This window comes from Oryzias latipes, chromosome 14 (assembly GCF_002234675.1).
Source record: "Oryzias latipes chromosome 14, ASM223467v1".
Classification (NCBI taxonomy): domain Eukaryota; kingdom Metazoa; phylum Chordata; class Actinopteri; order Beloniformes; family Adrianichthyidae; genus Oryzias; species Oryzias latipes.
Window position 1 is genome coordinate 25224636 of NC_019872.2, and position 15309 is coordinate 25239944.

The 15309-nt window shown below is 38.3% G+C and overlaps 1 protein-coding gene across 1 annotated transcript; it reads left to right on the forward strand.

Annotated features, from left to right (window-relative positions):
* The first annotated feature begins 525 nt into the window (after positions 1-525).
* On the forward strand, positions 526-14621 carry bckdk (branched chain ketoacid dehydrogenase kinase). Its single transcript, XM_004076788.4, has 11 exons — positions 526-917; positions 3020-3088; positions 3181-3291; positions 5641-5688; positions 8378-8497; positions 8677-8775; positions 8976-9049; positions 10459-10587; positions 11187-11276; positions 12155-12310; positions 12450-14621. Exons 1-11 carry the CDS (start codon positions 672-674, stop codon positions 12592-12594), a joined length of 1287 nt encoding a protein of 428 aa, XP_004076836.1. The 5' UTR covers positions 526-671; the 3' UTR covers positions 12595-14621.
* Positions 14622-15309: the final 688 nt, after the last annotated feature.

Consider the following 15309-nt stretch of genomic DNA (forward strand, 5'->3'; position numbering starts at 1 on the left):
TTGCAGTATGGAAGTAATCACTGCCAAATTTGATAAGCATTGACTAATGTATTTATTCTTTCCAGTAGTGGCAACGTCATGGTTTTTTTAAATTAAGTAGTTTAAAAGGTAATTACTAAAGTGTATTAGTTCCTAAAAGTACTTTAAATAATACTTTTGAAACCTTTTTAATAAAATGCTGTATAAAAAAGTGGATTAGATAAAACAGCCAGGCTCATTTAGTTTTTTTCTTTTTCTGCGCCTTTGAAACACATTTTTATGGATATAACATGACTAAATTAGCACATACATTAAAAATAATCCCGCTGATGTTTAGTTTTAAGTTGTACTGTCTGATCCGTTAAGTTCGGTACTAAAGTACCGGACAAGAATGTGTGTTCTTTTGTGTGATCTCGTGCATTGGGCATTGGCTGTAAATTGGGGGGTTACAGCAATGGCTTACCCCGCCCCCTAGCCTCCTGATTGGCTGAGCTGTCATGTCGCTACCCCAAATCGCTCCATTAACAGCCAATCGGATTCAAGGCCTTCCTTTAGTCTCTCTACTGTTTTCAGATACGTGCCTTTGTGCTTTAGTACGACGTGACCCCAATGGCTTCATAGCAGCCTTATTTTTTTATATTTTTTTTTCTTGGAGCAGGCCAGTCCTGTTGGCATTCACAGACCATCTCCAAATGCGTTCAGGTTTAGCGGGACTCGTGGCGGAGATGCTGTGCGGTGTTACCGGCGGAACCCGGCCGAGGCTCCGCAGCCTCTTACTGGCCCCCGCTACCAAAACATTGCCTCCGGTGTCAGCTGCTGGAAGCCGAAGATTTCGGTCCACATCCTCGATGCAAGGATTTTCAGAGATGGCGAGGGAGCGGTCGAAGACTGTCACGTCTTTTTACAACCAGTCTGCAATCGACGTTTCAGCAGAAAAGGTAAGAGGAGGGAGTTTGAACAGGTGTTCTGTCCAGAAAAGGAGAGTCCTACATCCCCGGCACCCAGCGAGTAAGCTAGCTGTAGCTAAATAGCGAAGCCGTTAGCACTACTGGCGTTGCGTTCAAGGACAGTCTGGAACCGGTGAAAAAGTCAACTTTTCTTTGTAATAAAAACAAAATAATATACACAAATCTTTCGTTTCATCGTGTTATGTAGTCAGCTATCCAACCAAGTAAAGATTTTTATCTATTTCATTACTTCAAGTTAAACCATATAAAATAAAAATTGACATATAAGTTATATAATGATTAGCGAGTTTTTTTTTAGCAGTTGTTACATAAAAAATGTAAACAAAGTTTTCTATGTATACACTTTATACTACGATGTAAATTATTGTTATTCTGTCTTCAGTGTAACACATTTCTTTGCCTGAGCAGTTACACTCTGTTTGAACTTTCGGTTCGCCCCCGTAACTTGAACGCCGCGTCGTAAGAGAACATTTAGCTAGCTGAACACCTTGTGCAATAATTCGGAGCAACAACAGTATGTTCTGAGCTGTGTTTTAAATTAGAACACGTTATTTATGGCGAGCAAGGCCGAACTTTTTTGTAATTGCAGGCAAAAATACTTGTCAGAATGACGTTGGAGCAATGGATAATGGTTTGACCCAGTTATTCGGCCTGTGTTGACCCTGCCTGTGCTGCACGACTTCTCGCCTCTATTTAGCCACTGCCAACAATAATGAAGTCGTTTGTCACATAAAAAGTTCTCTCATCCTCTTACATTCCTTCTAAGTTATTTTTAAATTTATTTCTGGTTCCATTCTCTAGTCACGTGCCTGACAAATGTCTCCTGCTGGACAAACTCCCATTCTTTGTTTGACTTTGTTTGCTCAAGGAAAATAGAAAGGCTGGGAATGCAACTTACAGAATTTGCCTTAGTTAGTAAAAAAGAAACTCACAGCTCTGCAGGTTTTGTTGTTGGTGGAGTAAACAACTGTTGTGTTGGGTTCCTCTTTAAGATTTATGAAATTGTCATTCATTTTAGTGAATCTCATAGGTTTGTCATTTATTTTCCTGTTTCAGTTCAAATTATTGTTTGTACCAGTTACACATAAACAGACCATACCTCTCTTGGAGCAGCAAACACTCAAATCTTTACAATCAGATACAGACAGTGGATGTAAAAGCATACAGGTGTGTCTCTGTATTCTTACTTTAATTTTGTTGTGGTGAATTCCAATTTAAGAAAAATGTTAAGCATTTAACACTCAAATGGCATCGATTTTGATTTGTATCGATAAATGTGTAAATTTTTGTGGCAATTTTTTTGTTAAAAGTTGTATATTGCGAATAATTTGGTTCATTAGTGTTACTAAATTTAGTAACGATGGTTTAGCCACTGCTCACATGTTAAATAGTTTTCCATTAAAGACCCATTCCGATCATATTTTGATCTAATTTCAAAGTGTCCCCAGCGGTCTTTTAATTCTGATTATGCTGTTTTTAACCAAAATTTAGAAGAAAAACGGCGTCCTCTGCAGAGCGGAGGCATAATTCACCTCTGAGTTGTGTGTGGGACTGTGTCCCCACTTCTCATCACTCATCTGTTTACGTTCTGTCCTGCTAGCTTACGGTCCCTTACACCCCCCCCCCCCCCAACTTAACATTACCTGTGCAACAAAAACGGATAGCTCAGATATTGCTGGCTATCCATTTTTGATCCAAATGCTGACTCAGGTGAGGAAAATGAAGACGTACATGTATCTTTTGTGATGCATCAGAATGGAGCAGAGCAGGGAGTTTGTGGCCCGTCGACTGTAGCTTTTGTCACAAATTCAATCGTTTTCAAATGGGAATTTTTCCCAACTGCTCTGCAATGATTTGATTAAAGAGGTGCTCATAAATGCAATTTACAGCTCAATTTTTGTAATGCATGTCCTCCATCATCAGAAAAATGCAACAAGAACATGTTAAAAACACAAATATCATTGTTAAATGTGTCTAATTGGTTGAAAATTAAACATCTTTCTTCTTTAAAATTGGTTGTAGATTGAAATATTTAACTAATTTTCCTGGGAAAACTGTTTTTCTCTGTCCAGGCCTCAGTGCGTCTAACCTTAGCAACCTTGCTGTACTCTGGAAAGTCTCCTGATGGACACCACATCTTGGTAAACAAAAGAGCCGCACTGAAAGCGCCGTTGAGTGTCTGTTAAATATCTCACCAGCGTTTCCCTTCCACCTGCATGTGTGTGATTTTTAGAGCAGTGCCAGGTATCTTCACAAGGAGCTTCCTGTAAGAATTGCTCATCGGATCAAGGGTTTCCGCAGTTTGCCATTCATCATTGGCTGTAACCCCACCATACTGCAAGTGGTAAGAATCACGCTCCTGCTACACTTTGGGATTTTCACTGTTTACATTTTCGGTAAGCTGACGGGACGTGAGCTCAGCAGCAGATGCTCGCAAAGAACAGAGGCGTCTTAAAGATTTTTGCTCTCTTTTTTTGCCAAAGTAGTTTCCAAAAAAAGTCAGCATACCGTATTTCATGTAAATCCCACTAAAGTTAGGTTCTTTTTATGAAAATCTAACTAAATGTATTGTTTTTTTATTTTATTTCTTTAGAAGTGCAGACTCCGTTAGATGTTTGCAACACATTCATGAAAGAAAAACAGAACACGACCTAAAGTCCTGTGACTTAGTGAAACATTTACCAGGTTTAGTGGTCATTACCAGCCTGTAAGAAGCACAACTGAGTTTAAATATAGACGTTACCTAAACAGCCACAGTCTGTTAGACATCAGTCTATTGTGGGCAGATATTTGATTTTAATCGCCTAAAAATGCTCTTAAAACAGTTTATGTCAGTACAATTCAGTGCCACATATCTGGATTAAATATTTGCATCAGAATGACTGAATTTATATCTAAACCCAATCCAGAATCACATTAAAATTATATTTTTTTTCGGGAAAAAGTTAGGGCATTGCTCCTTTTCCAAAGGACAATTTCATTATTATCAAAAGAACATTTTAATAATTTTGGTCCAATGCTTGAATTTTTGGTGTAAAGGAACGTCCATAGGCTATTTTCCTCCCGAATTAGCTTGAGGGTTTTTTTAATAGCAAAACAGAATTAGAAACTTTTACTGAAAATTAAAACAAGGCTTTTTCCTACAGCATTTTTCATCTGTTTATTTATTTGAATAAAGCGATATTCAGAAATGTACCGTAAGTGGGAGCTGTCCTCCATCATCATAAAACTGCTGCAAAGCATGTTAAAAACACAGTTTTTATCAGAGTGAATCATCAAATTACTTCTGCCTGCAGCGGCCGAGTCTGTTGACCGTAGAAGATTTTCAGGTTTTAATAAAAGATGAATGTCCCAGTGGGTTAAAGAGCATTTTCCACTTTGCTGTTCCTGTTAGAGAAGTTCAGTTGAACAGATCAGGCTGAAGTCCTGACGGCTCCCAAATTAATCTAATATACATGCTGTTCATTTGTCGTGGTTTGGCTTTTTTTCTGTGTGAAAGCATCAAAAAGTTATGTTGTTCATAGTTTTTGTTCTTTAATTTTCCTTTTTATGTGTAGTAGGGCTGCACGATATGAGGAAAATTTGAGATATTAGTAGTCAATATTGCGCTGACGATATAACTTACACAAACAAATAGCAAAGCGGCCAAAAAACATTAATTCTCTTTCCCTACAACAGTTTAATTTGAATAAGAGTCAATATCACTTAAATTATACTCCAAATGACCATCGTCTACATATCTAACATCATCTGAGTGGTCAAATAAATAAAGGGATTTATTTGATTCGTTAAATACTTCAATCTGCCATAAGACTGTTTTAGCACATTTAAGGTCAACATTTATCGCAATTTTCACCGTTCGTTTCCATATGCGTATTGCTCAGCTTGATAAAGATATAATGATAAATTTGCGACTCATTGTGCAGGCCTAATATGTTGCTTTTTTTGGTTAATAACATTTCACAGTAAGTGGACAGCAGACTGTGGGTTTGTCTAAACTGGGTCAGGCATCATTTTTTTTGTTTTTAAAGTAAATGTGGATTTTTTTTATAAGTTGGGGCCAAAAAATTTCAACCTTTCACTCTGTTTAAGGCATCTTTGTTGGAGACCCTTTTTTTCCCTTCACAAACAGAGTATTTGTTTGTAGGAATATCCTCCAAAAAGACAGAAGTGTCGTGTGAAATAACAGCAGATCTCTGGTCTTTCTCCAGTCGGTTTTCCCTCTAACTCCTTCAAAAAAGCCGTTTCATTGTTTTTGAACTTTGCCCCAGATTGCTGCCTCTGTGGTTTCTCAGGCGTCTCTTGCATACAGTGAAAGTGGTTTTTGTTATGTAACCAGTTGTAAACAATAAAGAGTCTAGGTCACCTTTTTTTTTCTTCTTTAAAAAAAACTATAAAAGCAGGTTCTAAAGAAAAGGAATTAATGTTAATCAGCCTCCAAATGAAGAGAATTCTCTTTAATTCCTGTCATTTTTCTCACTAGATTTCTTTCATGAGTAGAAGTGTTTGTGAGAAAAGTAATCTAGGTGATGAATCCTGTAGTCCTCAGTAATTAAAGCTACGTGAGAAAGGCTCCGTGAGGCTCTGGGGCCCGGTCAGGGGTCACTCCTGGAGCTTCGGATGCCGTCTGGTGGATTGGGTTGCAGAGCTTCACACTAACTACAGTCTGCTTTTCTCCTCCCCTTCCCAACAGCATGAACTGTACATCAGAGCCTACCACATGCTGAGCGAGTTCCCCCAGGTGAGTCCTGCACACAGGTACCAAAGATGACGGATCAGAAGATCTGAGAACAACAAAACGTGAACATGTCCCGTCAGATGAGCCTGCATGCAGCAGCTTTACAGTTGGCTGGCCCCAACTCTAATCTGCAGCGCTGAAGATTCAAGTTTCTACAACAGAGATTTAGGGCCACCAAAAAAAAAGAAAACTACGCGATTTTAAGTGGTAGATTTACGAGAAAAAAACTTGTAATTTTACGATATTAAAGTTAGAAGTGAGCATACAGAGCAGCAGCAAGTGAACGCCGCGCAGCAGAGCAGACCGACTAAACTCAATGGAACAGGTGAGCTGAATGTTTATTGATAAGGTTCCAAACGTTTGGACGCTCATTTGTTTGATTTAGGATTTATTAATGTTTTATTTATTGATGGGTGTCTTGCAGAATCTCTGCAGACGTTGATGAAGCCGTCGGTATCCCTGCAGCTGTCCACTTGAATAATTTCTTCCTCCACCAAAGACCAGATCTCTACATTTGTGTGATGCTTCCGTCCGAGGAGGAGCACTTTTTGGCATTTTTAACGTTCTAATGCTAATATAACAGAGTATTTTCATTCCTCTTTATTGTTTTATGTTAAAACGGGACGTTTCATCTGGAGGAGGGGGCGCATGTAACACTGTTTACTTCTGCATTGGTGTTCGGATGACAGGTTCATGACGTAATGGGACAAATGAACTTCAGGGTGTGTGAATGAAAAGGAAAATAAAGTATTGGTCCTCTACACCCAAATGTGTTTCTGAGCTCCTTATTTTACAGATGAAACTCTGCTTTACTGACGCACAACCCCGGAAAGCCAGCTCCACTGATAATAATCTGATTTTGAGTCACCAAAAGGTTCAGAATCTTTTTTTTTTTTTTAAACCTATCTGGAAACGAAGCTTCACAAAAGGCTCCACATATTTCATCTTCAAGCTAGGCTCCGATAAACGGAAAACTTGGGTGTTTTTCCTCGTTAATCTATGACTTTTTTTTTTCTTTAAAATCTCGTCATTTAACAGTTATGACTTTTTCTCGTAAATGTATGACTTAAAAGTTGTATTTAAAAAACTTTTTTTGTAAACTGGCCCTAAAACTCTAAGTTTCAGTCGCATTTGTGTTTCCTAAAACAAACTTTAAGTTGAAGCAACATCTTAGGAAATGTCACTGCGTTGGATTGTACACTGAAGGGTGAAAAGACTAACTTTACTTTGCAGGAAAAAAAAGCTGTTTTTTATTTTTACTGTCCAAAAGTCGGCTAAAGGAAGAATAAACTAGAATCTTAGTCTATTTTAGAGTAAAAACTAGCTATTGTGTAATGTTTTTATAGCATATTAGGTTTTCTTTTTTATCTGATTTTTATCTCCACCTTCAGGTTTGTCGACGCTGCCGACTCGGATGATTTAGTGAAAGCAGTTAGACGGGAACGTTTGAGAGAATCTCCCTGCAAAAATTCAAATGCGATAAAAAAAAATCCAACTTACTTTGCTTTTTGTTTCTAATGCTAACCACATCTTCCTGTTTTTATGTGAGGTGACAGTTAAAAAAACACCAGTTATGTCTTTTTGCTTTAGCTGTTGATTTTCAAACCTAAAAAGAAAGTTTTGAGGCAGTTTTTAACAATAATTAAACAAAATAAAACGAGTTTTTCTTCTCTAAGTACACAAGTCTTAAGGCGTGTCACACAGCCAATACTTGTGTATTTTCAACGTATAAAATGTCGGTCTTTTGTGATTCATGCGTGATATTTGTAACTTGTGTTTCTTGTATTCTTCATTCATCAATGTGCGCAGATGTTCACTGAGGAAATTTAGTTTTGAGCTCTTCAAGATTTTTGGCTTGTTGATATTTACGCTTATTTTACGTAGTTTATACACAAATATTACGCTAGTGTGCATGATTTTTGTGAGATGCATACACAAATTTGTGGCTTTCTATGACCGTCTCATGTATGTCTAACAGAATTTTCCCGCCTATTCCCCCGATGGATAACTTCTATATCTTGTAACGGCGCACATATCGCGTTAAAATTATGTAATTGATGCACAACTCACTAATGAATTGCTCATAAACGGCGCAATAACCAAACATGGTTCATGTTCTACGGTGATTTAGGCGGTTTATTCGTACTTCTGTAGTTTTACCGTGGTTTATTCCTGATAGATCTGTGAAAAGGATCACAACTTTTCTCATTTTTTCCACATATGTTTCACAAATGACCAATTTTCATCCGTGCGAAATGAGCCAATGGCTGTGTGACACGGAATCTTACTGTATTCCTCTGAAATGGTTCATTGGCATCTTGTCAGTCGACATGATCTGCTTTCAATTGTGTTGCAAAATGAATTTGTAATCCAGTTGATGCTAATGGTTTTATGAAATAAAAGTTTAATGTAGTTTAATCAAATCTGAACCAGTTGTCTTTTTTTTTAAGTTAATTAAACAAGTAATTAATGCAGATTACTTGTTGTTTGAAATCACAGCAGATTTTTGTGTAATAATTGTTTAACCTTTCACAAATCTTGCTATTTGATTTTTTTTTTTGTTCAATTAGACTGCAGCAGAGCCTATGAAACCTTTAAAGGACTGATGTTAGAGTTGAAGTTGCATTTTTAAGGTAGTTTGAGGACTCGGGATGCTTGAAATGTCTGTGAACGCCGTTGTCCTCTGCTGCAGATCAAAGAGCAGGACATGGAGGCGCGTTTCTGCAAGCTGGTGCAGCAGCTGCTGGACGACCACAAAGACGTGGTCACCATGCTGGCCCAGGGCTTCAGGGAGTGTCGGCGACACATCCAGGTGCTGGAGAAGCTGCTCTGCAGAAAGTGCTTTCATTCATAGGGTCGAGTTGATCAGAAGGGTCTTCTATACATGAGCTCTAAACACAGCTTGGATCATCATTTTCGAATATGTTCATTTTTGTGGGGTTGATAAACGTTTCTTCATCTTCTAATTCGTTTTTCTTTCGGCTTTAGCAGGATGAGACGATCATTCGCAGCTTCTTGGACACAACGCTGTGCTCTCGTCTCGGCATCCGAATGTTGGCCACTCATCATCTGGCTCTGCATGAGGACAATGTACGTCTGCCTTCAGAGAAATATTCTACAACATTTTCTAGTCTTTTATTCATTTCTACACAGAGTTTTTAGTCATCTTTGATTAGCACTGTATCTGCTGTTGTAATTGAAAGTTTTGAAGTATTTACATTTTACTGGAGTAATGTAAAAGCAATAACTGTTCAACTTAACTTGATTTAAATGTCATTTTCTTACTGCAGCCGGATTTTGTTGGAATCATATGCAGACGTCTTTCTCCTAAAAAAATTATAGAGAAGTGGGTGGACTTTGCCAGGTCAGTGTCACCGGTTTTCCTTTTTGCTTCACCATATTATGGCTCAGGAATGATAGAATATTGATCAGAGAATCATAAATCAGCTGGTTTCTATCTTTTTATTGTTAGGACTTGTTGAACCATTTGATCTGTTTTTTCTTATATTCATTTATCATATTTCAAACACAAAATGAAAATAAACACAAGACATAAAATAGACCGTGTGCTTGAAAAGGAGTGGGTAGAAGAGAAATCTTTTTACAGCACCTTATGTTGTGCATATGTGTTGACCTTCTGTATAGCACATATGCAGAAGAGACACAAGTTTTATTTTTTTTACATAAAGTTAAAGTTTAAATCAGCTCTTGACACTGAAAATGTTTATTTATGTAAACATCATTTGAGAAAACGTTTTTGTGAACGTAAAAACAATTATAATCGCAGTTCAATCTCCTTGGTTTTTATCTTAGACAAAGACTAATACAACAAACAATTATTTTGTAAATAATAATTTTCCCCCCCATCTTTTTAAATATAAATAAAAATGAGTAAATCACTCAAGTTTTATTGCCAAAACTTGTTGCTTTTATGCCTGAACTGCTTAACTGTAAGCTGTAGAAATCGAGATCAAAGTGTAAAAAGACTAAAGGAATAAACTTATGATTATGAGCAATGAAGATATTTGGGATTTATCATCTAAAAAGATTTAAATTGGTACTAAAGGTGCATTTGCACAAGACACATTTGGTTCGTTTCCCTGATAATCCTTTTCTCGGTTTGTTCCCAATCGGGCTTAGCTTCCAATCCCTCTGAGATTCCTCAGTCTGAATACAATCGGCCCTCGGAGCGGAACAATTGGACCAAAAGGGCCACCGTACGTAAACAGTGTAGGAATAGATGCTCCTCTGTGTCTCGTTACGATGGCAGCTGCTGTGACGTCACCCTAACAGCTAACTTGTTGTTCCTTAACAGAATTCTCTTAATGCCATAACACCACAACGATGAGACACAGGAACTTATTGAAATGTGATCGGTTGAATTCATCAAAACAATTCTGACATGATCCACGTTGCTTCTCTCTGTTTTCCCGGTAACCTATATATCATGAACACTTATTAGCGTACCTTCTTAGCTGTCTTCTTGTCGGTAACCGCCCTGCAGCAAGCCTCCACCGGACCAAAGCAGCAAGTGAGAAGCGTCGAGCTTAAAGTTGATACAGATGTTCAAAATATATGACGTTTGAATGAACTAAAAGCGAAGGACGTCACACGGTTTTGTTTACGAGCTTTAAGAAAGGCCGCTTGACCACAGTCTGAATACAGACCAAACGCAAGGTTCAGGACTCCATCCGGACCAAATTAAGCGGGCTGAGACCGGACCAAACGGTTTTCCCAGTCTGAAGACGCCCTAATGTTCCTCTTCTCCAACAGACGTCTGTGTGAGCATCAGTATGGAAATTCACCCAGAGTGAGGATCAATGGACACGTAGCCGCTCGCTTCCCCTTCATCCCTTTGCCTCTGGATTATATCCTACCAGAACTCCTTAAAAATGCCATGAGGTAACCGCGTCAGCAGCTCACATGCAGACAAACCTCTAGCTTTTTGAATTCTTAAAAAAGGTGTTTCTGTCACTGCTTTTATTTTGAAACAATTATGAAATCTGATCCCCCCCCCCCAAGAACTGAATATGCTTTATTCTGAAAAACCCTGTTTTATGGTTCATTTTTGGGTTTAGGCTTAGGTTTTAAAGACTTTTTCAAGTCTTTATTTATTCTAAGGAATCATAGCTTTGTATTTTAAATGGTTATTTATTTAAAAAGTTGAGCCACTCAGCAAAAAAGGCTGTAACTGAGTCATTTGCTGCAACAGAGAGATCTGCTTTTAGACACAGAATCTTTGAAGGAAATCATTCCCACAACTCCAAACTCGTCATGGACAGAGCACACGAAGAAACATAAAACAAGAAACTGTATGGAATTCACTTTTTAACACCCTGTTTCAGTTACTTTCTATGTGCTAACATGTCAAACCCACCCAACATTTATGAGGACACACTCAGACAGATTGTCATTTCCAGCACCAAATCAGTGGCATAAAATGAAAAGAATTCTCATGAAAAGTGTGTTTTGCTCATCAAATGACTGATTCGCCTCCTCAGGGCCACCATGGAAAGCCACCTGGACACTCCTTACAACGTACCCGATGTGGTTGTCACTATTGCGAACAATGACATCGACTTTGTCATAAGGTGATTCAATCAATGTTTCTTCTCAAATAAAAGTGGTTTGAGTGTAATTAGTTGGAAACCAACTTTTCCCAGAATGATTGATTGGTGATTCCAGAGTAAACTTGGAGTTCCTTAAACTCCAAACATCTTTTTTGATCTTTTGTGGACTTTTGATCAATAGAAAGCTGTTTTTAACAAAATGTAAAAAATTAAACTGTCGTTTTCTAGGACCTAGTTTCTGCAGAGCGGCAGTAGTTCATCAGAAATTCACCTCTGAGTCCTGTCCCGCCCCCCCTCTGCCACTGACAGCTCGGAGCAGGGAGCTTGTGGCCCCCTCAGTGTTTTTTCCTTTTTTTCCCTCCAATCTGGATTCAAGACAATTTGTGAAAATACTCAAATGCTGTTTGAAGTTTAATTTTCTTTATAAATGTTCTCCATTAACAGAAAAATGCGACAAGATCATGTTAAAAAAACAGGATTGTCATCAGAATGGGACTTTATTTATCAGTACGAGAAATTCCCTTTCTTTGTTCTTAGTTGAAAAGTGTTTGTGTTTTTTGGGGCGTGGCCTTTTTACTGAAACACCTACTATTTGGGTATTTCACTTTTTATCAAAAATATCTCATGATGTGTCTCGGCAAACAAATTCAATCTAATTCTTTTGGTAATTAGTAAATGCCCTTTTGGAAAAAAATAGTTTCTTTTTATATTTATAAGTAGAACCAAAGCTTTGAAAGTCTTAATTTTAAGTAAGTTACAATACAGGAAAAGAAAACTAATTTTAGTGGTAAATTTAAAATTCAAAATAACTTTCCCATTTAATTTTTTTTTTATGCAGATAGAGGGAATGTCTGGAATTTTTCCCCACACACGTGACCACATTTTGGTTTGTCCTGCAGGATTTCGGACCGCGGTGGAGGCATTCCTCACAATATACTGGACAAAGTGATGGACTACCACTTCAGCACGGCGGAGGAGAGCGCTCAGGACCCCCGCATGAGCAACTTATTCAACAACATCACCAACAGCGGGAATCAGTCCAGCCCCATGCACGGGTAAGAACACGAGCTTCACCCTGGTTTTTGGACGCAGGACACCAACTGCTGAGATTCAAATGTCAAATCAGTCATTTGAACCATCGGTTTCCCCTTGAACACCATCAGTCCCTCTAAAGCCGCTCTTTGCCTCATGCAGGTTTGGCTTCGGCCTGCCCACATCCAGAGCCTATGCCGAGTACCTGGGGGGCTCCCTGTCCGTACAGTCTATGCAGGGCATCGGCACTGACGTTTACCTCCGCCTGCGCCACATCGACGGCAAAGGGGAGAGCTTCAGAGTGTAATCTTTGTAAGTCCCCAAATGAGGCCACCGAGGGGGGGGGGCTGCGAAAAGGTTTGCCACTATGAAGGCCGACTAAGAGGGGGGGTCTCCTGTCCAGAGCGGCGGCCTTTGCGCTGTAATGTCTGTTGTTTGTTTTCGCCTTACACTGATTATAAGCTATGTTAGCTCTGGATTTGAGGATTTCGGATTGTTTTGTAACCCAGCCGGCATGTCGTCTTTACCTTTTTTTTTAGTTTTTTTTTATGTTCGGACTATCGGGACAAACTGTGCATGATGGTGGATTAAAAAGCTTCCTTTTTTCTTGAAGCTTCGCTTTGAATTTGAATGTTACAAAGCTTCAAATTAAAAGGCTACGTTTTAGCCAGAAATGTTTCAAATTAGACTTCTGAGACACTCCAGCAAACCGTGTTCAACAGCACTGTAACAGAAAAACAACAGGCAGAACCGAATCATAGGCTGCGCTTTTTTAGATCTGCAAGAGGACAACACTGAGTGGAGTTCAGCTCATCCGCATTAAACCATCTGTGGCTTGAAAACAGTGAAAACTGCCAAAACACCTGATATCAGTCTAGTTCTGATCTGTATTTGGAGCTTTCCAGCAGGGAAGATGTTCAGCTGCCTTATAGTAGTCGACTCGCATGCTGACTTTGTCTTTTTGTTGCCTTTCTTGCTTCACACACGCGCTCCATTATCCCAGAGTCATTAGTTTAATGATTTTTTTTTGCACATTAATAGGTTTCCCTTTTGTGATTCTGGGTGCTTGCACATCCTAGAAGTTTTTATTGTAACTATTGGTAAAGTAACTATTTACCAGAGAAGTATTTTTTTTTCTATTTAGATCTCCTTTTTTTCGTTTTATTTGAGATTTGTGGTTTCAAAAATGGTCTGTAACAGGGTTTAAGCTGAGGTTGTACGTTTGTTCATCTGTTTTAGGTCAAAATTGGTGTTAATATTTAATATATGAAATGAGCAGAAGGTTGCTTTTGAAGTTTTGCTTGAATTGAGGCTCCTTCCGATTAGCTAACGGCACTAGAAACCTGAAAGAAGAAAAGGATAACGCTGAGGAAACATTTCTGAGGTAAATCTGCAGAATCCTAATTTCTACAAACGAACAAGCCAACCACTTTGGAGCGTTTAGCGCGTGAATCCGGTATGTAGATCCACGAGGTTTAGAGTTCACACTCCTTCTGTTGTGTTAAACATTCCCCAGATGACACAAAGACTCACAACAGACCTGCCACATTTCAATTTGAGTTTGATTCAGGTTCATGTGTTTTCTTTTTCTGTTCTCTTTTTACCCTGTGAGGGCATTAGTCTTGGAGTATGATTCTGCTTTGTCTTTGAATCACAGTTACATTTTATTCTGTAGTTACATGTATTCTTAATTTTGTTTGTCAAAAAAGTTAATAAAAAAAAGCTTAAGTTCTTATAAATGAACTAACAGTGCAGGTAAAGCTTCTTGTGAGATTTTTAAGTTTATGTACAAAAAAGTTTAAAGCTAAAAAACAATTATCTTCCTCTTTTAAGTTATAAATCTGTGCAGAGAACGAAGACAAAAAGATTAATGCTTGGATTAATGCAACCCGTCAAACTGTTTATTGAAGATCTGTTGTGTAAATGTACCTCATGCATGTAAAATATGAGGGGTTCATGTGGTTGGACATTGGGAGCAGGTTAGCAGCTCTGAGTTATTTCTTTTTATTCCAAAAATGCTGCTGAAAGGAGGCCTGTAGAATCACAGCACGGTGCCATAAAATGTGCACAGTTTGCCCCCTGCTGGCCTGAAAAAGGACTACTTCTCATACGTAATCAAGGAAATCTCTCCCTCCTCCAAGGATAAAAATAATTGTTACTAACAGAGAAATATATTAAGATAAAAAAACACTCCTGTGATGATCTGAATCTTGTTACTTATAAATGTCCTGTCATGGAAGTTTCGTTTTTTTCTCCCAGACTAACCCTGGTTTCTAACTCGTATGTTTCTAAAGAATTTGTAGATATTAAATTTTACTTGATTGAAACCCAAAAGTGTGTCCTTTGTTTTGAGTTCTAACCCTTGTGCTATCTTAGATGACCCCACCCTCACATTGACGTGTTCTCCCTACCATGACAAAGGTGGATAAAGGTGGAAAGATTTCATGTAATCCATGGACACCACCTTTATCCACCTTTGTCATGGTAGGGAGAACAAGTCAATGGAAGGGTGGGGTCATCTAAGATAACACAAGGGATAAAGGAAGGCATGAAGCAAAACAAAACTACGTTAAATTTCATCTGTCCGTAGTCCGAGGAAGGAAAGATATTTAAACAGGAATAATACCATCTCAATGGAAATAAGAAAAGGATCAGATTCTCCATGTTTGCTTAGGACGACGCTGCTTCTTTTGCGTTGCTGTCTGTAGCAAATACTTATACACACACAACTACAGTAAATGCCTACAGTGCCCTCTAGCGGTGGTTAACGGGAAACAACTGCTAAAAGGGCAACCGGAAATCATGAATCTATTTACATGCCAAAAAAAAAAAAAAATCACAAATAAGTCCTTTGGCCAAACTATACAAAGAAACAAAAAAAACAAAGGGTAATTTTCATTGTATATTTAAACTCTGGCATCAAAATTTTAAATTTGAATGGATGCGGTTTTCAGAAATGTATACTTTTTTTATTTTTTAAAGCTGTTGTACAAAATGTTTGCTTACAAATTTTGTTCTGTTA